The sequence below is a fragment of the Ovis aries genome, chromosome 2 (assembly GCF_016772045.2).
Source record: "Ovis aries strain OAR_USU_Benz2616 breed Rambouillet chromosome 2, ARS-UI_Ramb_v3.0, whole genome shotgun sequence".
Lineage (NCBI taxonomy): Eukaryota > Metazoa > Chordata > Mammalia > Artiodactyla > Bovidae > Ovis > Ovis aries.
This window is the reverse complement of record NC_056055.1, coordinates 60,698,092-60,725,834: the sequence shown is the minus strand read 5'-3', so window position 1 is coordinate 60,725,834 and position 27,743 is coordinate 60,698,092. Positions and strand designations below refer to the sequence as shown.

General features: G+C 39.8%; 1 protein-coding gene across 6 annotated transcripts in view; it reads left to right on the top strand.

Moving 5' to 3' along the window:
* Window positions 1-27,743, top strand: part of PCSK5 (proprotein convertase subtilisin/kexin type 5) — a 507,422-nt gene that overhangs the window by 191,617 nt on the left and 288,062 nt on the right. For all 6 annotated transcript variants that reach the window (XM_060409352.1, XM_042243336.2, XM_042243335.2 and 3 more), the window contains one exon: window positions 24,549-24,761. In XM_060409352.1, the coding sequence (XP_060265335.1) occupies window positions 24,549-24,761 (213 nt within the window). The remainder of the gene's footprint in view (window positions 1-24,548; window positions 24,762-27,743) is intronic.

Here is a 27,743-nt window from a genome sequence, read left to right as displayed (position 1 = left end):
CACTGACCACGCCTCCCCTAATTCTAATGAAACTAGAACCATAAAATTTAATATAATACAATATCTGTTTCAAATTATAGATCTTAAGAAATACTGTCTTATTTAAATTAAATAAAGATTAAGGGATAGATACTTGTAATATTCCATCAAAACCATCCTTTCTCTTTCTCACTTGTGAATAGACCATTGGGTAACTTAAAGCATACATTTTTTTACTTTATTTTTTAAAAAATTATTGAAGTATAGTTGATAAATAATATTATAGAAGTTGCAAGTATATAGTATAGTGATTCACAGCTTTTAAAGGTTATACTTATTAATGGCTGTTGCCAGATATTGACTATCTTCCCCATGTTGCGCAAACTATCCTTGTAGCTTATTTTATCCTTAATAGTTTGTACCTTTTAATTCCTTTCCCCTGTATTGCCCCTCCTCTCTTCTCTCTCCTGACTGGTAACCACTAGTTTGTTCTCTATATGTGTGAGTTTAAAGCACACATTTTAATCATGTTCATGTTAGGCAATTGTTGACCTGGGCCTGACCTCTTTTTGCTTCCTCATCTCTGTTTACTCTTTTGGAATTTCATCATTCACCACTCTTTTATTGCTATTATTGAAATATATTTGATTTACCATGTTGTGTTATTTGAGTGTACAGCAAAGTGATTCAACTGCATATATATTTTTTAGTTTATCTCCTATTATAGACTATTACAAGATATTGAACATAGTTTCCCATACCATATAGTAAATCCTTATTGCTTACCTATTTTATGTAGAGTAGTCTACTAATGGGCTTCCCTGGTGGTAGAGTGCTAAAAAATCCGCCTGCCAATGCAGGAGATGTGAGTTCAATCTCTGGGTCAGGAAGGTCCCCTGGAGAAGGAAATGGCAACCCACTCCAGTATTGTTGCCTGGGAAATCCAATGGACAGAGCGGCCTGGTGGGCTACAGTCCATGGGGTCACAGAAGAGTCAGATATGATTTAGCAACTAAACAACACCAACAAGTGTATTTATCTCGTACTCCTGATTAATCCCTCCCACTCCCTCTCCTTTTTGGTCACCATAGGTTTGTTTTCTGTGTCCGTGAAGCATACTCCACTCTCACTGGCCAGTAGCACATAGTGCTTTCTCTGCAGTATGTGGTCCTTCCCTCTCTCTGATGACCTACAGCTATACAGACAAATCCTATCTGACCATCGAACTGCAGCTAAACTGTTACCTCTTCCCAGAAGCCTTCTCAGGGCCCAAACTAGAGTTAAGTATATGTGATCTCTACCCTGTTTTCGCTGTACTTTGTGTTCTTCCTGGTGGTTTGTATAGTCTTTATTGTGTTGCACTCTGTATCAGATAGTTTTGCATGTATCTTTCTCACTAAATAATAAGTTCTTGAAGAGCAGAGCTTGTACTCTATGTACATTTATGGGCTTTCCAAACCCAGAAGAAAGAAAGTGAAGCCACTCAGTCCTGTCTGACTCTTTGCAACCCCATGGACTGTAGCCTACCAGGTTCCTCCGTCCATGGGATTTTCCAGGCAAGAATACTGGAGTGGGGTGCCATTTCCCATAAAGTACATTGAATTCTAGTGAATACTCAGTGAATGTTTGTTGAATCTAATTTAATCACTGAGAATTATGTTAACCATCAGTTCAGTTCAGTTCAGTCGCTCAGTCGTGTCCAGCTCTTTGCGATTCTATGAATCGCAGCATGCCAGGCCTCCCTGTCCATCACCAACTCCCGGAGTTCACTCAGACTCATGTCCATCGAGTCAGTGATGCCATCCAGTCATCTCATCCTCTGTCATCCCCTTCTCCTCCTGCCCCCAATCCCTCCCAGCATCAGAGTCTTTTTCCAATGAGTCATCTCTTCGCATGAGGTGGCCAAAGTACTGGAGTTTCAGCTTCAGCATCATTCCCTCCAAAGAAATCCCAGGGCTGATCTCCTTCAGAATGGACTGGTTGGATCTGTTTGCAGTCCAAGGGACTCTCAAGAGTCTTCTCCAACACCACACTTCAAAAGCATCAATTCTTCGGTGCTCAGCTTTCTTCACAGTCCAACTCTCACATCCATACATGACTACTGGAAAAACCATAACCTTGACTAGACGGACCTTTGTTGGCAAAGTAATGTCTCTGCTTTTGAATATGCTATCTAGGTTGGTCATAGCTTTTCTTCCAAGGAATAAGTGTCTTTTAATTTCATGGCTGCAGTCACCATCTGCAGTGATTTTGGAGCCCCCAAAATAAAGTCTGACACTGTTTCCAATGTTTCCCCATCTATTTCCCATGAAGTGATGGGACCAGATGCCATGATCTTTGTTTTCTGAATGTTGAGCTTTAAGCCAACTTTTTCACTCTCCACTTTCTCTTTCATCAAGAGGCTTTTTAGTTCCTCTTCACTTTCTGCCATAAGGGTGATGTCATCTGCATTTCTGACGTTATTGATATTTCTCTCGGCCATCTTGATTCCAGCTTGTGCTTCTTCCAGCCCAGCATTTCTTATGATGTACTCTGCATATAAGTTAAATAAGCAGGGTAACAATATACAGCCTTGATGTACTCCTTTTCCTATTTGGAACCAGTCTGTTGTTCCATGTCCAGTTCTAACTGTTGCTTCCTGACCTGCATATAGGTTTCTCAAGAGGCAGGTCAGGTGGTCTGTATTCCCATCTCTTTCAGAATTTTCCACAGTTTATTGTGAATCAAAGGCTTTGGCATAGTCAATAAAGCAGAAATAGATGTTTTTCTGGAACTCTCTTGCTTTTTGGATGATCCAGCGGATGTTGGCAATTTGATCTCTGGTTCCTCTGCCTTTTCTAAAACCAGCTTGAACATCTGAACCATAGGGTTGTTATAAATGCAGCCCTAATTTGAAGCAGTGAAGTGCATGCAGTTAATATGGCCACTCGAGTACAAATAATTATCATTAATTCACCTTTGTAGGATTGGTGTTAGGGTTTTAATCAGAAGACAGGACTAAGCCATTTCCTGGTTATTCTGAAAGAGCCTGGAGGAAAAGCCTCTGTACTTGTTCTGTATGCACTTTCTAAATGTAGTTCAGGTTTGGTTCAGACATTCCTAGCTCTGTCAATTTTCAGCTACATTGGAACCCTTTGAAACAATAGGATAATGTTCTAAGTTGTTACATAGGCTTTTTCCTTTCAGGGTTGCTGGAACACCAAATAAATGTATTCTAAGTAATCTGGTGATATTATTACCAAAGCTCTGGACTACACATTATTATTCTCTGTGTATATCATTGATGGAATAGTTATTCAAGTTAAATAAGTCATGTTTAGTTCATATTTCAATTTCAACTGTTTGTGTCTAGCATTTAACACAATAAAGAACAATCTGAAATTTCTCATTAAAATGGATCTATTTATGTCAGTAATGCACGAAGCCTCATGAATATGTCCGTATATGGAGAGAATGTCCTGTATTCAATAGCTATCATTGAATCACATGGTGTGGACCGATGGTTTTCAATTTTATTTTTGCTAGTGAATCTTTCATTCATTGAAAGTCTTAACTGGAAGGCTAATATGAAAAGCAAACACAAATGTGGTATGTTGACTGAAGAGGAAAAGAGCTAGAATTATAAACAAGATGATCTGAGAAAACTAGCAAACATATAGGAAGATTATATTCAGAAATGAATAATTTGAAAAAAATTATTCTATGCTTATCATTACTTATAAAAGTAACCCATTCCTGTTAAAATGATCATTACTGTAACAATCAAATTAAAATAGATTTCCTATCCAACTAGAACTCTATTGCTAAGAGTATGGGCTGCATCTTTCCATACTCTGTCCACATTCATATGCCGAATGGGGGTCATATGTCCGTACATGTTGCTATTTTCACCTAACAGTGCAGCATGGGTATCCATCTGGGGCATTCCATAGGATAGGACTCATTTATTTTCACTTTTTAAAATTTTTGGAGTATGGAAATCCCATAGTTGATTCTACTTTCCATAGAGGATCTTTCAAGGTTTTAATCTGGAAAAACAAGGACTTTAGTTTTAAAACAAACCATTTGTTATACTTTTAGAGTTAAGATAGTAACAAAAGAAATAGTTCTTATAAAGAACAAATTAGTCTAACTCTCAGCATTGCATATCTAATTATGGAAAGGTAGTAGTGACTCATTTAAATGTGATAAGATCAGCATGAAAGGGTTTTCTTGTGTTTAATACACATGGGGCTTGGGGCTTAGGCTAGCATTGAGTCTAGGATTTGTCATTTACTGTTCTCTGACCTGATTTACATCAAATTACCTCTCTGCTTCCATTTCCTCATCTACAGTAGGGCAAAAATGGCATTTACTTACAAAGATATTATGAGTAGTAAGTGAGATTATAATGCATATAGAGCAATTGACACAATGCCTGGAACATAACAGGTGCTCAAGAAATACCATATATATGGTTTTTTTTTTTTTTTTTCAGGAAGGAGATCTTGTCCTTCCATAAAACTTTGTATATATTCTCAATCCCCCATTCTTCTCTCCCATATCATTTCCACACTGTGGAGTTCTAGATGATTCTGTTTAGTTACTTATAATGGTAGATTAAAATAATATGATAAAAGTATAGACTTTTTGAGTTCTGTAATGCCATTTATTTTGTTCTTCCTATGTCTATACTCACCTTCAATTTTACTTGCCTTATATTAGCTCATCTTTAATTTCATTAAGATAGCCTATCAGTATACAGATTCAATTCTGTTATCTATGATTGTGTCTTGAATTATTTCCCAAAGGCTGTTTCTCTAAATATCTGTGACTGTATAATTTATTACTTTGAAAGTCATATATTAGTCTTTTCCAAGTAAAAGAACTCATTCATTCTTCCATTATCAGGCATCAAATGAAATAGTAAAATTTATATTCTTTGAGATTATTTTAATTTGTGCTCTTTATATAACATTGTCAAATATATGGAAAATAATTGGATAATTACTTTATGTAAAATTAGATTAGAGAGCACAATAACAAAAGAAATAAGTGATATACTGGCTGAGTTATTTAAGGAATGAGGGAATAAATGAGTAATAAAATAATTCCTTCAAGGAACCAGTTGAAAACCCATGGGGCAATTTAAAGTCACTGTAACTTATTACAGATTTACCTACATCATCCACAAAGTACAGGAATTGGAATTTCTTCTTTTTATTAAGCTTAGTGAACTTCCACACTGTAGGTAAAAAAGAGAAGAAGACATCTAAGTTTTTTATGTAATGCCTAAAAGTTGCCCCAAACTATCAAGACTATTGAACTAAGGCTAAGAGTGATGAATGGAGTTAAACTGATGACTAGGGGTGGGGGGCTGGGGAAGCATATTTTAGTTAGGGAGAACAGGGAGTCATCTTTGAGGAGGAGGCAATATATGAATGGAGACCTACATGATAAGAAGCCAGTCAGGTCAATAGATGTAAAAGGAATGTTCTCTGCAGAAGGGACAGCAAGAGCAAAAAAGCTCTCTGAATGGAGAATGATTCGGGTGTATTTCCATAACAGAATGTTTATTTGGGTGTTGGAAGCAACAGGAACAGATAGCAGGCAGTAGAAGGCTGCCACAGATGTAGGCAGGAGGCAGCTCAGCAGGGCCTCGTAAACCATGGAGGGCATTTGCCTTTTAATCCCATAGAGAAAGCCAGTGGAGGTTTTCAGCAGAATAGCAGCCTGATGGAATACACAATTTGAAAACATCACTGCTGTGTAGAGAATGGACTGCAGGTCGGGTGGGGGATGGAAAGGCAAGAGAGGAAAGTCGAAATGGTCCAAGAAGGAGTTGTTAATGAGGCAGGCTACGATGACAGCAATACCAAGACATCTGGAGAGCCTGGTGGCAGGAGAGAAGACTAAGGATCAAGAAGGATTTTTCACAAAGGAAATAAATTTTGCTCAGGGAGTCCAGGTATTGATTGCATTCTTTACTTCTGCTTGCTAATCAAAAAATATAGCGAATATTGAATTTCAAAGTGCTCTCTGTTTGTTTAAGTATTTGACCTGGTAAAATGGAACAGTTTTCAAAGACTTTAACAAAATCAAAATTGATTCAATTTATCGCCCCTTTAGAATTAATGTGCCAGAATTGCTTAAGAGAAACCATGTCACAGGTGACAACTTACTCTTTCTCTTAAAGATGTTAGTAGCACTTTATTTGATGCTAAGGGGCTATAAAATTAAATGTAAGAATTAGAGTTATATGATTTGGGCTGCATGAAAATAATAGTAATATATTTAACATTTGCCAGTCTATTATACTTTACACACTCTCTTAAGCCCTAAAATAGATAGCTTTTAATCTTAACAATAATCTCATAAGATATATATTCTTCTCAATTTTGTAGAACATAGATAGCATAGCTAAAGATGTCAGAATGCAGGCTTCGATGAACTAATAATTTTGCTGTTAAAGTGCTGCACTCAGTATGTCAGCAAATTTGGAAAACTCACCAGTGGCCACAGGACAGAGAAAGGTCAATTCTCATTCCAATCCCAAAGAAGGGCAAATGCCAAAGAATGTACAAACTACCATACAGTTACACTCATTTCACATGGGAGCAAAGTTATATTCAAATTCCATCAAGAGAGGCTTCAGCAGTGTGTGAACTGAGAACTTCCAGATAAACAAGCTGGGTTTAGAAAAGGCAGAGGAACCAGAGATGAAATTGCCAACTTTCTTTGGATCATTGAGAAAGCCAGGGAATTTGAGAAAACATCTACTGCTCTTTCATTGACTGCACTAAAGCCTTTGACTCTGTGGATCACAACAAACTGTGGAAAATTCTTAAAGAGATGGGAATACCAGACCACCTTACCTATCTCCTGAGACACTTGTATGCAGGTCAAGAAGCAACAGTTAGAACTGAACATGCAACAGTGGACTGGTTCAAGAATGCAAAAGGAGAATGTCAAGGCTATGTATTGTCACCCTGCTTTTTCACTTATATGCAGAGGATATCATGCAAAATACCAGGCTGGATAAACCAAGATTGGGACCCAAGATTGCTGGGAGAAATATCAACAACCTCAGATATGCAGATGGTATCACTGTAATGGCAGAAAGCAAAGAGGAGCTAAAGAGCCTCTTGCTGGGGATGACAGAGGAGAGTGAAAAAGCTGGCTTGAAACTGAACATTCAAAAAACTAAGATCATGGCATCCAGTCCCAGCAGTTCATGGCAAACAGAAGGGGGAAAAGTGGAAACAATGACACATTTTATTTTCTTGGGCTCCAAAATCACTGTGGATGCCTAGACAAAGTATTAAAAAGCAGAGACATGGCTTTGTTCCATGGACTCTGAGGCGATTAAACCAGTCAATCCTAAAGGAAATCAACCCTTAATTTTCATTGGAAGGATAGATGCTAAAGCTCCAATACTTTGGCCACCTGATGCAAAGAGCTGAATCATTGGGAAAGACCCTGATGCTGGGAAAGATTGAAGGCAAAAGGAGAAGGGAGCAACAGAGGATGAGATGGTTAGATAGCATCGCTGAGTCGAACATGAATTTGAGCAAATTCTGGGAGATAGTAAAGGACAAGGAAGCCTGGCATGCTGCAGTTTATGGGGTCACAAAGAGTCAGGTGCAACTTAGTGACTGAACAACAATAAAGAAGTTAGAATGTGGGCCTCAACAAACTAATATTTTTTGTGTGTCATTTTTATACTGTTTGGTGCATCTAACCTTCTCCCTTCACCTGTGACCACACATTCAAGCTTTTCTCCTGTTACCATGGCAAATTAACTGCTCTTCTGCCTTTGTCTGCTTCGTCTATTTCTTCACTGAATCCCATTCCTTCTCACCTCATCAATGACAGGGCTCAGTCAATTATCTTTTCTTTCATCTTCAGAATTTCTCTCTTAACTTTATTCTTGCCACCCACATTCATTCATACCGCTAAAAAGAAAGGAAAAGTCATCTCTGGTCTACTTGTTCATACGTGTGTGTTCAGTTGCTCAGTCATGTCCAACTCTGCGACCCATGTACGGTAGCCCATCAGGCTCCTCTGTCCATGGAATTCTACAGACAATAATATGGGAGTGGGTAGCAATTCCTTTCTTCAGGGGATCTTCCCAACCCAGAGATCAAACCCATGTCTCCTGCACCGCAGGTGGATTCTTCACCGTCTAAGCCACCAGGGAAACCCTTCCAATTACTCCCTTTTTTTTCACTTTAAAACAAAATTCCTTGAAACTGTAGTCATACTTGCCCTCTACAACCTCATTTTTCCTATTATCTGGGAAGCCATGGCATCTGGACTCTGCCCCATCCTTCCACTAAAGCTGTTCTTGTCAAGTCAGTTCATTCACTCAGTTGTGTCCAACTCTTTGTGACCCCATGGACCGCAGCATGCCAGGCCTCCCTGTCCATCACCAACTCCCGGAGTTTACCTAAACTCATGTCCTTTGAGTCAGTGATGCCATCCAACCATCTCATCCTCTGTCATCCCCTTCTCCACTTGCCTCCAATCTTTCCCAGCATCAGGGTCTTTTCAAATGAGTCAGTTCCTCGCATCAGGTGGCCAGAGTATTGGAATTTCAGCTTCAGCATCAGTCCTTCCAATGAACATTCAGGACTGATTTCCTTTAGGATGGACTGGTTGGATCTCCTTGCAGTCCAAGGGACTCTCAAGAGTCTTCTCCAACACCACAGTTCAAAAGCATCAATTCTTTGGCACTCAGCTTTCTTTATAGTCCAACTCTCACATCCATACATGACTAGTGGAAATACCATAGCTTTGACTAGATGGACCTTTGTTGACAAAGTGATGTCTCTGCTTTTAATATGCTCTCTAGGTTTGTCATAGCTTTTCTTCCAAGGAGCAAGCGTCTTTTAATTTCATGGCTGCAGTCACCATCTGCAGTGATTTTGGAGCCCAAGAAATTAAAGTCTGTCACTGTTTCCATTATTTCTCCATCTATTTGCCATGGAGTCATGCAACCATAGGCCATGATCTTCGTTTTTTTGAATGTTGAGCTAGCTTTTTCACTCTCCTCGTCAAGGTCACAGTTAAACCCAGGGCTCTTCCCTGAGTTCTTATCTAATGTCCTGACAAGGAGGCCTGCCTGGTTCTTTCCATCCACAGTTTAACACACATGCACTCCAAGCCATCAGAACCCCTTCTTGGCAATTTTTATTCTTCCTTCCGTGTAATAGATTTACTTACTATGTTGATTGTCTCTTCCATAAAGATCCAGAGTTTGACTCTTTTGTTCTGTAATATATATCTCAAGTACCCAAAACAGTGTCTTGCACTCAGTAGGAGTTTAGTGAATGAATGTATGAATGACTTCCATGGCCACTTGCTGCATATATTTAGTTAATTTGCTTAAGGATAACCCTTGCATTGTTTTTGGTTAATATTTTGGAAGTTAGGTATTATACATGATATAGTCTAGTGATTACTGGACCCAGACTCTGCATTCAGACTCTCTAGTGAGTTCTGATACCTTGCCCTTTTCAAGTCAGTTAGCCTCTCTGAGTATCAGTTTGTTCCTCTATACAATGGAGATAAATGCTAGTAATTACTTTGTAGAACTATTATGAGGATTATAGGATTAATGCCTGTAAACTACTCAGCAGAGTTCTGCAACATAAGAGTCTCTAAATTATGTTATGAATCTTAATCGTTAGCATTAGTAAAATGGCAAGAGTAATAAAAGTAAAATACCAATTAATCATGTGAAAGACTATAAAAAGTTTTTATTGTTCCAAATTTCTGGATTTAATCAATTTCATATTGCTGAATGATCCTTAGGGAAGGTAAATATATAATCCTGAGATTGTTATTAGGGAGTGACCAAAATAAATGGAAGAAAATGGGAGGGTATTTTCTAAAGCTTTTCTAAAAAACACCAATAAAATGCTAAAAAGGGGGACCAATAGAGGGATTTTGCTATCAAATACACTTGAGAAATACCACTTACTATATGCTTTCTTTATAAATTTAAAAGCATATTAAAAAGCTTTGAGAAGTCCTCCAATAGAAAGATATATTTGTTTATTTAATCAATGTTCTAAACTCGAACCACAAGGAAGCTTTTCTTTTCATGACCTCTTTTGACTTGCTATTAAATTTCATTGTAAATTCTTTAGAACTGCTTTGTGAAAATTCAAGTAATCTTATTAGACATTTAGAGTTAGAATGTTAGAATGGAAATAATTTTAGTGATTGAGTTGCTTTTACCAACACTTATGTATGTGTTTACTTTATGTTATTGCCATTCACCCAGTCTCCCTTCCTGAAACTTGTCATTTCCTCTTTCCTTCATTCTAGTCATGTAATAAGTCTTTCTTTCCTGTCCTACTTCTGAAAAGTCTGTGGAATCTGGCCTCTTGTCCTTAGAACCAACACTTCTCCTACAGGCTTTGGCAATAGGATGATTTCAAAACTTCCATCCTCCCAGCTTGAGCTTCAACTTTCAATTCAGCATGAACACTGAAGCCGAAGTACTTTTATACGTACATCTTTACATTTGTCTTTATAAAACTCATCACTTCTCCCTGTGACCAACAAGGAACATTCTAAGTTTCTTAGGAGGGCACATAGGGTCTCTTTCAATTTTTTCAGGAGTCCCAGAATCAAAATCTTGAGAAAGGATCGTTTTAAAAATTTGCTCTCATTCAAATGGATACTATTTCACTTACCAAGGGATCCTGTGATTTGGCTCCTTGGTATGACTGGCAAAGACTCCTCTCAGGGAAAACTCTTGGCTTCATCTGCCCAGACAGTTCTAAATAAGAAATGATTTTATAAAATGAGTGAGTTGATTGACAGTGTTTCAGGGATAGGTGACCAAAGATTTGTGTCAGAATAAGGAGCTTATTGCCTAAAGTTGTCTTCAATTGACTGTTCATTCATTTATTTCTTACTGTATTCAGGAAACACTCACTGGTGCTTTGGCTCCAAGTACTTTGCTAGGTGCTAGTGAAAGGTGAATAACAGTCAGGACTTGTCTTTGGGGAACTCAGGATATAATGATGAATAAAGGTTCTAAATTAAGTGCCAACAGACTCCCAGATCTATTAAACAATAAAGACATGATAAAAACACCTAATAAAACTTACTGCCTTGCAGTCATCTTTTTTGCTCTATTTGGGTTATTAAACTATAACAATATATTTGATATTCATCAGCAGGCATCTAATGCATTGACAGTTTTGCAATTTCCTGACAACTATTTATAGTAATAGCCTTTAGAAAACAAGCAAGAAAGCCTAGAATTAAATCTTTTTCTTTTCCCATAATCAGAAAACCTTATATTGGGGTTACCAGTACTTCCCTGATTATTTTACTCAAGAACTGTTTCTTCATTTTTCACTGTATATCAAGCGCTGATTTGACATTTAGCTTAATCTTTCATCTGGAGAAATCATGTACTTCACTGTAGATACTGTAGAAGCGTGACTTACAGTGTTTGCTTTGCCATTTTCCCTACACAAGTATACTTTCAATTCCAGGTTCTTTTTATTTGAGCTTTTTAGGCTTTGGGATTATCAATTAAAACACTCCAATGATTTCATACAGAACCAGTGTCAAGGATGAGGAACACAAGTAGGTGAAATCAGCGTCAGTGGTCTCTAGTCTCCCTGTTGGACCAGTGGCCTTCATCCCATCCTCACTCTGCTCTCAGGAGTCCAGAGGGAAACCAGGACATTTGATGAACCTCTGTTGGCATATGTCAGGTTGTTGAGTCTCTTGCGAAGTCTCTGATTAGTATATCTCCTTTCTATCATCAATTTTGCTTTCAATTCACCAGCATTTACAACTGATTGAATACTTGGAATACTTGCTGAAAGCACAAGCTTGCTTTATTATCACACATTGTCTCATTTACACACATGTGCACACACACACATTTCTTCACCCTTAAAGGAATATGTTCACCAGAACAGGAGAGAAGAGATATAATGAGCTTATATAATAAAGCAGTAATAATCGCTCAGTTATATCTGACTCTTTGTGACCCCATGGAGTATACAGTCCATGGAATTCTCCAGGCCAGAATACTGGAGTGGGTAGCCATTCCCTTCTACAGGGCATCTTCCAAACACAGGGACTGAACCCAGGTCTCCTGAATTGCAAGTGGATTCTTTAGCAGCTGAGCCACCAGGGAAGCCCAATAATCATAATAAAATTAATCAATTCCTCTTGGAAAGGATATGTTTTTATCCAATACACACCCAGCTGTAGCAGACTTGGTACCAGTTTGCATTTTAATAAATGACAGATTGCTGTGAAATTAGTTGGCAAATGATGAAAAACTTTGAAATAAAATATGGGTAGGCAAAGACAGACAGGGGAGCTTTTTTCATATCGGTTCCACTTCAGGAAAATTGACTTTAACTGGAGTTTGTTTTAAAAATCCTCCCCTAGAATTGAACTACATCCTGATGGAATTCTGTGTTTTTAGAACATTAACAGAGCTAAGAAGTTACTTGCCAAATGGGCCCAGAAGATCATTATCCATTTTAGAAACAGATATGTTTTCATGAATACATAGGTGGTTTCACATTCTGTAGTTGAAAATTATCTGGTATCTGAGTATCAGATTCAGATTGCTGTATCATTGTGAATTGTGCTGCGTTTATACTGAAAGGAGCACATGTTTATCCTTCCTTGTATAATGCACATGTCACGTATCTTTTATCACCTTGTTTTTAGTTTAGAGATTTGTTATTAATACTGTGAGCAGTTTTTATTAACTTTTGCAAATTCCATTCTGATTCCCTTCATTCTTCTCATGGATTAACCAGATATCAAGAACAGTCCTCTTTTCTTTTAGTTTGTTTTGTTCTATTTTTAGTGACTACTGGGCGGCCTGGGGAATAAATGAAGTCCTTATCACAGAAGTCATTCTAGTATAGTCTGGATGTCTGTGTTATAGGGAAGATACAACGTTATACAAGGATTAGATTGGGTCAAGTTCAGGTTCATACCAATTCTGAGCTTCTGTGATTCTAAACATAGATTTGAGAAAGCTGATGGGGAGGACAGATACATCAGTTTCCTTCAACAAAACATGTCAGCAATCAGAAAAGACAGGCCACCATGTAACAGACAAGGATAAATTGAACTGAGTTGATAATATCAAATGATTTAGAAGTATATGTGACTTCCACTGAAGACATTTTTTCACTTTCCCTGAGCCTATGTTCCTCATCTTTAAGATGAAAACAACCAAATTTAATATTCAGGATTGTAAACATTATTATGATTATTACCTCTGATGGCCTCTTGAGTTAGGCATAGAGATAATCCTCATGGAACATCCCCCAGTTTATAGATTTGGAAACTAAGTCTTGGCAAAGTAGGTAACCTGGCCATTAAGAAGCACGACTGTGAGTCGGACTCAAGCCACAAATCTGGTTCTCTTGGTTCCCATGCTCTGTGTGATGTCTGCTTTTATGAACGCGTCTCCTGGGCCTGTCTCTGCATACCCAGCTCTCAGTGAGCAGTAGCTTTAATTCTGGTTGTGAAAGTGAACACTGCAACAGGGATCTCTCTCTCCTCTGAATTCCTGGTGAATTTATCATTTGGGCAACTGATTTGCCATAGCCTACGCTTCCCTATGACTTCCCTGGTGGCTCAGACGGTAAAGCGTCTGTCTACAATGCAGGAGACCTGGGTTCGATCCCTGGGTTGGAAAGTTCCCTGGAGAAGGAAAAGGCAACCCACTCCAGTACTCTTGACTAGAAAATCCCATTGACAGAGGAGCCTGGTGTCCATGGGGTCGCAAAGAGTCGGACACGACTGAGCGACTTTACTCACTCACTCACTCACTCACACTTCAGGATATTGTCTCTTCCCTTCATCCCTGGATGCAGCCCATGATGATGTAGAAAGTATTGGCTTTAAAGTCACAAAGACCAGAGTTGAAATCTCAGTTTGGTTTCTCTCTAGAGTCCTGAAAAGTTACTAAGTTATCAGAGTTTACATTTCCATGAGGCAAAGCTATGATGACACTCACTTTATGGAGCCATCATGAAAACTGACTGCGGCCCCACATACACGCCTGTCAGACCAACTGCTGGTCTTCTCCCCAGAGGAAGGCCAACATTCGGTGCATCTTTAAGGACCCTAGAGTATCTTTCACAATCTTGTGAATGATATAGGTGTGATATCAGTCGTAATTTTTTTCAGAAGTATGATTCGCTTTCATTTGAATCAGTATTATTATGGGAAGAAAATTAAAGGACCGATTTACACCCTTTCAGAAATGTTATGACCTACCCCAGAGAAGGTCAAAGTCATTGCTTCATGGAGTACAGGCCTGTGACATCAAGCTCACGGTGGGCTTCAGAGAAGGGCAGCTTTGCTCACCCCTTCAAAGCTGAACTGGGGGCTGAAACTAGCCGGCAGGAGATATTCACTTCTCCAGAGCTGCCTGAGAGAAGGCAATCAGTTTTTCATTATTACTGAATCATCCTCTATCCTTCTTTCCAAATGCCCTTTCAACCATTTACAATAAATTCTTTTCATTGTTGTTGCTGAGTTGCGAAGTCATGTCCGAAACTTTGCAACTCCATGGACTGCAGCACGCCAGGCTCCCTCATCTTCCACTATCTCCTGAAGTTTGCTCAAACTTGAGTTCATTGAGTCAATAATGCTATCCAACCATCTCATCCTCTGTCGTCCCCTTCTCCTCCTGCCCTCCATCTTCCCTAGCATCAGGGTCTTTACCAATGAGTCAGCTCTTCACATCATGTGGCCAAAGTATTGGAGTTTCAGCTTCAGCATCAGTCCTTCCAATGAATATTAAACTTTGATTTCCTTTTCAGACTGACTGGTTTGATCTTGTATTCCAAGGGACTCTTAAGAGGCTTTTCCAGCACTACAATTCCTGTTGATAATAAATGTTCTCATTCTCTGTGAAAAGAAGTTTTCAAGTTCAACTCCTTCAGTATAATTGAAAGGTGATGATATCTTTCTGGGCAGTTTCAAAATAGAGAATTAACGTTAGTATTGAAAATATCCTTCTCCATTTCATAAGTCTGGCTCTCCGCGAAGTCTGAGCATGGCACTGCACTTGCTTTGTGATGACCCAGGATGGAGAATCCTTTGGGAGGTGTGTCTCTTTTTCCCTCAAGAGGGGAGTGCTGGGACGGTGAATGTACCCAGAATAGCTATGTTGGTGCTGTTCATTCTTGTGATTATTTCTGAGGGCAGAGGTTCACACGTACTTTTTCAGTTGCTTGGAATGAGAAACTGACAAACCCAGATTGCCTGCCCCTCCCCTACGACCAGTGGTCGCCTTCCCCAGGCCCTGAGGGAATCACTGGAACAGGGCTTGGGGCTTGCGGGACTGTGGAAGTGGCTAGAGTTAATAATGGTAATAAACCTGAGTATTACTTAGGCTCCCATGAGTCAAATGAGGAAGACAGGAGCTGAGGAAAAAAAAAAAGGGCCACTGATCAGTCTGAATTGACCATAGTTAAAACATGAAAGGCAGACAATTACTTGGAGATTGTTGACTTGGTGAGTGAGATAAAGAAGGAAAAGAAGGATTTTGGGGTTTGTTTCTGTTTTTTTTTTGTTTTTTTTTTCTCTCCTCCAATGCACCATTGCTAAGCAGTGTTTCTCTAAACTATGTTGTTAAGCATTTTTAGCAATACCTAGTGTCAGTAAGAGTCAGTGCAGGACAGCATTGATCGAGGTGGGACTGGATTCCTTGGTCCTCGCCCTGCCACTGACTGGCTCTGCTCACTTTATTCCCTTAATTTCCTTATGTAGCAATGTAAAAATTTACGGTATGAACCTTATGTGTCCAGTTTTAAATAATATTCATAGCACATTCTTGGGCTCCATGTTTTAATTATGTGGAGTTTTTAAATGTACAGAAAATCCACAGGTTAACAGAAATAGAATTCCTTGCTTGAAAGCATACTTATTTCCATTAGTAAACACACCTGGTTTTTATTTACTCCTAGATCTTCTACTATCCTTTCTCCCTGAAAGACTGATTTCTTCTTCCAGTTAAAAATAAGCAAGGGTAAATAAATCTACCCTGATGTCATACTATTCTCCGGACCCAAGGGTCACACCATTGTGCACTTGGTGATAAAGTGCAGAAGCTGTATTGTGTGTCCAAGTCCTCGGTCAGCCCTTCAAAGAAAGGGCAGCTCTGATAACAGGATTGATTCTACACGTCTGCAGTGAACTGATGCTTTACTGAATTTATATTCTGGCAGATATGGTGAATAAGCAATTCAGTGTGTTTTGTTTTGTTTTCTTTTATATGTACTTGGTAAATATAATAGTAGCTTTCTATCAGGAATCTGAGACTGGAAGAATTCTGTATTTGCAGCATTGATTGGTTATTCTTTACACTAGTCTTTGACTATATGACTGTAGGTGTCCTTTTAGAAAACTGAGCTAAAGTCCCCGAGGTTCCCTGAACTCAATGCATCATGCTACTCCTTCATATACTTGAACACAAAGAATATGGTGGAAAGACCCTAAATATAGATACTTAAGTAGAATTTAAAATGGTGGCATTTTACCAGAAATGCTTACAGTTCTCGTCACCAGCATCTGATACTACAGTCATCACCATCAGGCTTTCTATTTCTTTGAAAGGAAAGTCAACTGCACGTGGTATGCTCAGGAATCATATAAAATGGATTTTCTTTTGTGCATGGTAAAACATATGTGATCGCTAATAACTACATCTGTTGTTTAGTCAGTAAGTCATGCCGACTCTTTTGAGACCTGTGGGCTGTACATGGGATTTTCCAGGCAAGAATACTGGAGTGGGTTGCCATTTCCTTCCCAAGGGGATCTTCCCCACCCAGGAATTGAACCCATGGTTCCTGCTTTGTCTCCTGCTCTGCAGGCAGGTTCTTTACCACTGAGCTCAGGTTCAATTCCTGGGTGGGGAAGATCCCCTGAAATAGGAAATGGCAACCCACTCCAGTACTCTTGCCTGGAAAATCCCATGAACAGCCCAAGGGTCACAAAAGAGTTGGGCATGCCTAAGTGACTAAACAACAGCAACAATAACTGCATCTGATATTTTCAGTGTGTTATTAAAGAGCCAATAGGACATTTTTAAATGCTTAATACATGTGGCTTAGTGACCTATGCAGCAAATCAGAATATGGAAAACTGATGTGGGGCAGAAAAGATGGGTGAGGCTGAGACGTTGAAGAAGAGAGGACAATGAAGTACTATCACTTGAGAAAAGGGAGGAAAGACGGAATTGCAGAGAAATAGGTTATCATTCACAAAGCCTTCCTTAACTGCATTTGTGTTTTCAGACTTTTTCTCTCATCAACCATTGTTTGATAGGCTAAGTAGCATAAAATGAGACTGGTAAAGACACTCCCGCAGAGTGTTTTTGTAAGTCAGTCTGTGAATATTTAGATGGTCCTTCCACCAGATCCAATTTCCTGCTACAGGAGCAGTTCTGGAAGTGGACACATGAAAGCAGGGATGGAAAGATTGAGAACAGCAGCGGAGCAGGCTCTGGAGCCACGGAGGGCTGAGCCCCGTGGGGGCTGGAGGAGAACACTCTGTTGTTTGTTGGCTGCCTGTTGAAATTGTCTTTGGGAAGCTGTTGCTGTCCATTTTTAAGCTTTTTTTAATGCTAGAATTTTGGCTTGGAAACAAGTGGGTAGCAGCCTGAGTCTTGCTGAGACTGCTCTCAGAATCACCAGATAAACCACAGTTAATGACAGTGTTTTATTTTGTTTTTTTGTCTGCAACTCATGGCATGTGGGATTTTAGTTCCTTGACCAGGGATCACACCTGCACCCCTGGAGTGGAAGAATACTGTGTTAGTCACTGGATCGCCAGGGAAGTCTGACAGTTTCGTTTTGAAATGCTTAGAGTCCGTCCTCTGTTTACCTTAATAATCCTGAGAACATGATAACTAAACATTCTGAACACAGAGCCAGAACCGAGAGAAACCTGTATACTTTGCACATCGGGCACTCCACCATTATGGAGTAGATCGTAAAATCAGTCTGGTGTGTTTCTTTCCCAGGGGAGGATGCTGTGGCTGGCACAAGTAGTGCCTCAGCATAGGATTGCTCCCAACAAAAGCAGCACTTAATCCCTAGATTCCTCACTGTCAGAGGCCACATCCCCTTCTTTTACTCATTTAAAGACACCTCATATCTATCTGCCTCATTTAATTCCCTTGGACATTTGTGGGGCTTGACCTACTTTATCCCCTGGGTCTTATTCCATCTCATATGATTAATTTCCCCATCCTCATCTTGCCCAGATTCACTGATTGAAGAAACAAGTCTCAGGCTTTAGTCTTTCCCAAAGACGTCTACTCACGCATCTATCCCATGACTATGTTCTCTTGGTATCTTCCCAGAGAAGGCTTCCTCCCACCAAGTTACATAACTGTAGTCTCCAAGGCACCAGAAGCTGTGTTCTCCTGATTTGCTTTGAATTGTGGGTTAGATTTCTTTTCAGGTAACATTTAAGAAAACTTCATTTTCCTGTGACTCATCTGTCCTTGTGATGATCATGACTCAAAGATTTATTAAGTATAACTTTAAAATGCAATATGTATATATTTTAAATTCTGAAACAAGCATCTTCTTTGTTGTTGCTACTGTGTTGCCTTTACATCATGATTCTAGACCAAAACTAAGTTTTTCGGTGAACCTAGCTCTGTTAAGGAACAGGATTTATTTTGGAAATGTCTGTCAGAATACTTTCGAGCTTTCAAAAAAGATGAACAGTTCTCTCTTCATATCTTAGGTACTGAACAGTCATAGGTGTCCTTGACTTTCTCCAGCCTCTTCCAACCTGAAACCCCTTCCTGGTGAATCATGGATGGAAGAGCTTCCGTAGAGGGCTGAAGTCTTCTCTCACTGATGTGCAATGATCAGAAAAGGGCAGGCAGCAGAGCACTGAGGGGCTTTGGTAAAATTGGGTATCAGGCTGTACTTGGAAGACATGGCCCTTAAATGAGAGTTCCTCCTCCTGCAGTTGTTTTATTGTCTGTCTCTTCTTGTCAACAGACATGTTAGGTTCTGATCAGACTTAGTCTCCCTTGCCTGTCTCCATTCTGCTCTCCTTACATTATAGTGTGCCCATTACTTAATGTTACTCACGCTTTTATCTGTAAAAATGCGTATCTAACTGGCTTGAAATTAACTGATAGATGTGAAAGCATCCAGCACAGTGTCCTGCCACGTCTCTATATTGCCGGAAGCCTCTGGTCATTTGGTCATGCTCCTGAAGAATGCAGTTGACCCTTGAACAACACAGGTCCACTTTGACATGGATGTTTTTTCAATAGTAAATACTATAGTATTTACATTAGTAAATACTATATGTATATACTATACTAATGTAAATACTATATGGTAAAGAGACCCAGATTTGATCCAGAAACATATACACAATTAGATATACAATGAAAGAGAATATTTAACATTTGGTCAAATGGATCCTCCGTGGATTTCACAGTGTATTTCACTGTAAATTTACTATCTTTTGACTTGGCACTCATATTGGAGGACTTTTTTTTTCTCTCTCATTCAGAGTTACCAGTTGTAATCATAATACTTTATCACAGTGTAAAATAATGTTATTTCCTATACTTTGGGAAAATATGTCTCAATATTTTTTTCTCTTTAATATCTTCTGCCCACCTTCCTTTCTCCTTACATCCCACATTAAGAGTTAATTCTTAAATTACTCTGAATTTCGGAGAAATGTCCAGATTTCTTTTTACCCCATATGTTTTGGTTTTCCAAATATTGCACACTAATGAAAATTCCCTGTGCATCTGTAGTAAATAAACCTTTGAATTACTAATTGTTTCAGATTAGCCCCCTAGATCTTTAGCAGCTGTCTTTATGGCATTTTCAGCCCACAAATTCAGTCTGTTTATTTCTAGGACTTTAATCATCGGCCATACACACAGGCAGAGAGGTCTGGTTGCCTTGTAGACAACGTGGGGGCAGCGTCTGTACGTGCTGTCGCCTGGGGGCAGGGAGGGGGCCTACTCATCCTTTATCTCCTCCTCTCACCTTGTGTCATTCACTGCCAGACTGCCAGCAGAGAATGCCACAGCCTGGTGGGCTGAAACAGCACAAATGGATGTTCTCACAATCTGGAGGCTAGAAATCTGGAAGCCCATGATCAGGGTGCTGGCAGAGTTTGTTCTGGGAATGCCTCTCTCCTCAGCTTGCAAACAGCTGCCTTCTTGCTGTGCTGTTAGGAGGTCTTTCCTCTTTTGACACTCTTTGGTTGTCTCATCTTCTTAAAAGGACACCATCCTGTCTGACTGTGGCCCACTCTTCTGGCCTCATTTAACATTAATTACCTCTTTAAAGGCTCTTGTTTCAAATACAGTCTCCTCAGGGGTTAGAGCATCAACATATGAATATGAGAGGCCACAATCCAGACCCTAGCACAGCTTAAAGAGGAAACTACATCTTCCAATAGACCCTCCAGCTCTCCTCTCCCCTTCTCTCCACAAGCTTCCTGCTCTGGGATACTGATCATTATGGGCTCCAGGTCCTCTGGCTTCTGGTGGCATCCACCCAATGGGTACATTAGTGGAAAATGGAGGAGAGGGAGGAAGAGATGGGTCTTGCTCAATGCATAGTCCCTTGGGCTCCTTCCCTGCAGGACCAACATGGGCTGGCACACCCCCTGACCAGTTTTCAGCTCTGTTTAACCCTACAGTCTCCAGTTTCTGTGACTCCCTCTCTCTCACTCGCTTCAGGCCTGGGGATGTGGTAGTGAGGTGATTACAGACTCCATAACCTCCTCCCCTGGAGTTTTTGCCTTTACCGTGCTCAGTTGGGTTTAAGCTTTGGGTCTGGCTTTAGTGAGCATTTCTGAGTCCCAATTTGCTCATCCTTTAAAAAAAAATTGACACAGACTTGAACTGTGCAGAATTATTGTGTACAATAATAATAAAGAGCAGAGACATTACACTGTCAGCAAAGGTCCATCTAGTCAAAGCTATGGTTTTTCCAGTAGTCATGTAGGGGTGTGAGAGTTGGACTACAAAGCTCAGTGTCAAAGAATTGAAGCTTTTGAACTGTGGTGTTGGAGAAGACTCTTGAGAGTCCCTTGGACTGCAAGGAGATCCAACTAGTCCATCCTAAAGGAAATCAGTCCTGAATATTCCTTGGAAGGACTGATGCTGAAGCTGAAACTCCAATACTTTGGCCACCTGATGTGAACACTTGAAAAGACCCTGATGCTGGGAAAGATTGAAGGCAGGAGGAGAAGGGGACGACCAAGAATGAGATGGTTGGATGGGATCACCAACTCAATGGACATGAGTTTGAGTAAACTCTGGGAGCTGGTGATGAACAGGGAGGCCTGGAGTGCTGCAGTCCGTGGAGTCACAAAGAGTCGAATACGACTGAGCAACTGAACTGAACTGATTATGTACAAACAGAAAAATGTTTGTACCATGCTTAATGTATAGAAAGCCTCTGTAAATGTTAGCCTCTGTGGTTTTTAGGGCACAATGAACCTTCTATGTGTAAAATTCCTCTTGATCATAAAACAGACATTATCTCTTAAGAATTAGCCCTGGATTTTCGGTCTTAATGGAGAAATAAATGTGGTTTTTTCTGTTTATAAAAGTCCTACATGGTCACAGTAGGATGGTATTAATAAAATAAAATTCCTTTCTAATCTTATTGAGCAGGAGAAATTCTATTACATTGTCACCTGATGGTAGCTTTAAGCATATCACTGTATTGCACATTAACTTCATTGCATGCACAAGCACATATACTTCTAAACTGAGATTGTACTATATCATTTTGTATCCTACATTTGTAATGATATTGCAACACAAAAGTGTCTTTCAAATTTTGTCTTACAAAATATTTTTTTTAATTTTTTGAATCACATAATAACAATGCTTTTTATTTTATTAGTTCTTTTAAATTGGAGTAAATCGAATATGTTTTAAAAGATGTTTTCATTGAAGTTTATACATAAGCACGCAGTCATAATTTTATATAGATATATAAATGTGATTGTGCCATATGTGCTTTTCCATCATTTCGTGGGCTTTAAGCCATCATCTGTTATGGGGCTTTTTAAACCAGGTAAGTTTTGGCATCATCTCAAGCCTTCTGTTTGGTCAGGTAAAGCTTCCACGTGACCACACTTTTTCCTGATGACAGAGCTCCTCAGTGTGTGATGGAAAGGACAGATGTTGGTGATGAAATGGGACCTTCTTCTTCTTCTCTGGCTGTGATGTAATGTATCTGAGATACAGATACGGGTCAGTCACCAGAGTTTCTCAATCTTGCCATCCACATCACAGTGAGGAGTAATTCCCTCTAGAGAATTAAAAGCATTGAACAAAATCCTTCATTTATGATATCTGGGTGATTTTTGCATCTTTCTCTATGTTTCATGAATATTTGGATGGGAAATTGAAGGATGGTAAACCAGGCCCAGCTGTCTAGTGGCAGTAACGTCCAGAAGTCTCTCCCCCTTCTCTACATGAATTTTTCCCATTCCTCTGTAGTCATATTGCATTTTTCCACATTGAAGGACAGAAAGAAATCTATGCTCAGGTCAAGTCAAATCCTGTCATAAATATTCTATTCCTTGAAAATCCAAGGTCAGGGAGAGTTTATCAGAGCTACTCCAGATTCTTTGTTGTCTCTCTTTCTTTGGCTCTTTTTCTAGAAATTCCAGGACAATACACTAAATACTCTGAGACCACAAGACTTGGGGCCTGGAAAGAAATTTAACCATCACTAGCTTTGTGACTTTGGTTCTCACTTCCTAATTACAAACTAGCTTCTGCCTGCCAGGGCAGGAAATATAAGCGATGCAGGTTTGATCCCTGGGTTGGGAAGATCCCCTGGAGAAGGAAATGGCCACCCACTCCAATATTCTTGCCTAGGAAACCCCATGGACAGAGGAAGCAGACAGGCTACAGTCCATGGAGTCACAAAGAGCCAGACACAACTTAGAACACACTATTGTATTCTTAATTACAAAATGACAGATTTGGCCTGGGTTCTTCCAGCATGCCTTATAGATTCGATATGGTAAAATTTCTGAAGGATTCCGCTATAACTGTTCTGAGAGATCTTCAATTTGGCTTCTTTTTCTCTTTTCTCTGGAAGATCTCATCTTATATAGAAAAATAGTCAATACATCTATGTTCTTTGCTTCTTCTCCTTACTCATGGTATGACCCTAGGAAAGTCTTTAAGTTTATGCCAAGTTTTGTAAGAAAAACCAGAAACTTCTTGGATCTGGTTGAAGAAGATATCCACAAGCAAATATGTTTGGAAATTACAAGTCATGCCACCCTTTTAGGGCTTTGCCATGAGTGGTCACTCACCTAAAGACTCTTCGAAATTCTGCAAAAAGGAAACCTATTTAATTTGCTTAATTCAGTTTCCCAAAGATATCTGATCTTGAAATTCTTATATTTCTGGTAGCATCTATTAACATCCCTCATAATTAATGTCCCTGCCTTACATAGAGGAGATCGCTCTAGAATGAAATTCCGCCCTTTATTTACAGTGTGATCTCAGAGTAAATACATTACATTACTTTTGGACACCTCACATTACTCATATATCAAATGAGTGTTCATAATAGCACCCACTTCATGTGGATGTAGATTTATAAGAATATCATATGACTATAAAATGTGACTAATAATATGCCACCTCTGAGGTCTGGCTGTCTGGGTTCAAATTTTGTCCTACCATTTACTGGCTTGTGACCTTAACATTATTTCTGTATCTCAATTCTTTATCTCGATGAGGGGGACAAACTTTATACCATTCTCACAGTCACTGGAGGAATTCAGTCCAATTCATGTAAAATATTTAGAATGGTGCTTGGCCCACTGTAGGTTTCTAGCAAATGTTAGCCCTTATTATTGTCATTGTTGGTGCTCTTATTACTCCTATGACTATCTCAGGTAAAGGGGTTATTTTTGTTTCTTTGTTTAATTGGGATATAGTTAACATTAGTTTCGAGTATTCAACATTGATGATTCAATATTTGTATATAATTGTGAAGTGATCACCACAGCCAGTCTGGTTGACATCCATCACCATACATAGTTGCAGTATTTTTTTTTGTGGTAAGAAATTTTAAGATATACTTTCTTAGCAACTTTCAAATGTACAATATAATAGTATTAACTATAGTCATCAGACTGTACATTGCATTTGGATTATTTCATTAAAAGAAACCCCTCTAACCTCAGAAAGCAGCTCAGATCCATCATATTATTAATAGAGGTTCATGTGCTGTGCTCAGTCATTTCGATCATGTCCAACAGTTTGCGGCCTATGGACTGTAGCCAGCCGGGCTCTTCTGTCCATGGGATTCTCCAGGCAAAAATACTGGAGTGCCCACTCAGGGGATCTTCCCTACCCAGGAACTGAACCCATATCTCTGGGGTCGCCTGTATTGCAGGCAGGTTCTTTATCCACTGAGCCACCTGGGAAGTATTGTACCCCTCCTGCAAATGCTTACTTCTGGTGTGTTGATTTTGATCTTGTCTTCATGCGGAATCTGTGACCTATTTCTGTTTGTGCGCAGGGGCGGAGAGGCCTCGGCTCAGTTTTTGTCTGGGCGTCAGGAAATGGTGGAAGGAGCAAAGACCACTGCTCCTGTGACGGCTACACCAACAGCATCTATACTATCTCCATCAGCAGCACAGCTGAAAGTGGAAAGAAGCCTTGGTACCTGGAAGAGTGTTCATCCACACTGGCCACAACCTACAGCAGTGGAGAGTCCTATGATAAGAAAATAGTATGTACCATTTGCTTCTCTGGCATGATTGGTTTATTTATCTTGAAACACAAAGGGAGAATGCATACATTTATATGCACAAGTAATATATGGAAATAGAATGTTAAATTAGCTAATCGCTTCCCTGGTGGCTCAGACGGTAAAGAGTCTGCCTGCAGTGCAGGAGACCCAGGTTCAATCCCTGGGTAAGGAAGACCCCCTGGAGAAGGAGATGGCAACCCACTCCAGTATTCTTGCCTAGAAAATCCCATGGATGGAGGAGCCTGGCAGGCTATAGTACATGGGGTCGCAAAGAGTTAGCTGTGACTGAGTGACTTCACTTTCCCTTTCTTTCAACACAAGTATTTGTAAATGTAACCCTTCTGTTACCAAGTCATTAAAAAAGCCTTTCTGGGTCATTTACATTCTAGCATTAAATGTGGCCTTAGACATGATTAGGCCTCAGTTTTCTCAAAGACAAATGAGTGGACCACATTCACCCTGTGAGTTAGTGGTAGAAAAGAGACTGGGTGGAATTCTCAGCCCTGTTCCCTATTACTCTGTCCCCATACTGTCTTTGAATTTCAGTTTCAGATCTTTGGTTTCAAAATAGGTACAACGAATTCAGTGTGACCTAACCCTCTGTCAAAAGTGTTTCTCAAACACTAGCACAAAGTTTGCTGGAACAAAAACCACAGTACTCTTGTGTGATCTGCTTACCAAGATGCCCTCCTTATTATGCAGATGGTAAAATGGTTAAGAGTTCATGTTTGCAGAACCAGCCTGCTTAGGTTGCATTCACTGTTGAACCGTTTGCTAGCTGGGATCTTTGGACAAATTACTAAATTTTTCTGTCTCAACATCCTTAACTGTCAAATGGGGACATTTAATAATATGTAGTTCACAAGATTTATTTCAGCGATTATGGGGAAGTAGATAAAAAGTGCTTTGTACATTGATCCATTGGTGCTCAAGAAAGATCTGACTTTTGGGATGCCCCCACTCAGTGCAGCCGACTCTGAATTTCAGACACCTTTGCACTTCTTTTCCCGATCATGATTTTGCAAAATGTCTCAGGATTTGTCTTTTAAAGTGAAGCTGAGCTGCTATATCTGAATCTTTTGAGCATTTAGCCAACACCCTGCTTTTAGATCCTAGGATTCATATAGGTTTGGGTCACTCTGCAATGCTCCCTCTGCCTTTATACAGTGCTGGAAATAGAGGTGATAAGGTACTATGTCCTCATGTAATTCTTCATCCATATCCATTTGGTTCCTCTTGATTCCTGATTATTATAGGCTTCATATTTGATTTCTCAGCTACCTTCTCCTATCCTCTTATTTCATTTATTTGTTTGGTTGAGTTGGGTCTTACTTGTGGCATGAAGGCTCTTCATTGCATCATACACGATCTTTCCTTGTGGCACATGGACTCTCTAGTTGCGGCACACAGGCTTAGTTTCCCCGTGGCATATGGGATCTCAGTTCCCCAGTCAGGGATCAAGCCCACGTCCCCTACATTGCAAGGTGGATTCTTAACCATGGGACAACCAGGGGAGTCCCCTTTTACTATCTGCTTTAGTAACATTTTCAGATTGATTTAAATAAAAGCCACCTACCAATATGGATATAATACCTTCTTTCTCTAATACCTTCATAACAATTGGATTAAACACATTCATATAAATTCCCCTGAAAGTACTTCCACCATTCATCAGTAAACATATTCCACAATACAAAGTAAAATATGAAAGGAGAAAATACAGAGATGACAAGTTTTGAAGTATCATGACTTTTTTCATGGGAAATGATGCTCTATGATATATTAACTTCATAATGGAAATGCTTTCATCTAGGAATGTTTCTTTGGCTTCCAAATTTGCTTATCTCTCAGAACTCATTGGAGAAGGCAATGGCACCCCACTCCAGAACTCTTGCCTGGAAAATCCCATGGACGGAGGAGCCTGGTAAGCTGCAGTCCATGGGGTCGCTAAGAGTCAGACACGACTGAGCAACTTCCCTTTTACTTTTCACTTTCATGCATTGGAGAAGGAAATGGCAACCCACTCCAGTGTTCTTGCCTGGAGAATCCCAGGGATGGGGGAGCCTGGTGGGCTTCCGTCTATAGGGTCACAGAGTCAGACATGACTGAAGCAGCTTAGCAGCAGCAGCAGCAGAACTCATAGTCAAGGCCCACTAATACTGAGTGACATCTATCAGTTCTGCATCATGGAAATCCTGATGAAACTCTCTGGAATAAGAATTGTCTTCTCAAACTTCTAGAGTCTGAATGCATCTTAAGGTATCTCACCATTGCCTCGAAGTTAACATGCCTATCTAGTGCTATTATTTCCTGTGGGACGGTTGTGAGACAGGTGTTTTTAAGTTCCATAAATACCTACCTTAAGAGAAGCTTATAGTCCAGTGGGCAAAATATCCAGGAAGAAGGAAGGGTTGCCTGGGTCCAGGTGGAAGACCACAGTGTAGATAGAGGGACCTCGGAATCACTCCCCAGAGATTTACTGCTTACACTTGACCTCCTAGGGCCTTTCATCCCTATCTCCTGTGATTGTGTTGCAGCTGCTATGTGTCCCATTGACTGGGTGGCCATTTAGGATTCTCCTACGGATGGACAAATCAATCATTCTGTGAAGAAAGATAGGGCTTAAGAGAAAAAATGGACACCATGAAATAACGTCGATATCCTAGATTCGGGTCGTATTTCACTTTTCCCTAGTTGCTGCTACTGATATCAAAACCTTTACTGACTTACTCAGTGTATAAATTTATCTATGTAACTTTTACTTGGCTCCACCTTTTGTTTAACCTCTCCCATTCTCCTGGCAGCCATTTGTTAGTAATTCTTCTGTAGCCAATTCTCAGAATTTCTTATTTTGCCTGAATCTCCAAATTACTCTTCATTGGACAGGAGTGCTGTAGCTGTTTCAAATTATAATTTCTAACTGCAGACAGACCACTCAGTGCCTAAGTAACTTCTGGAATC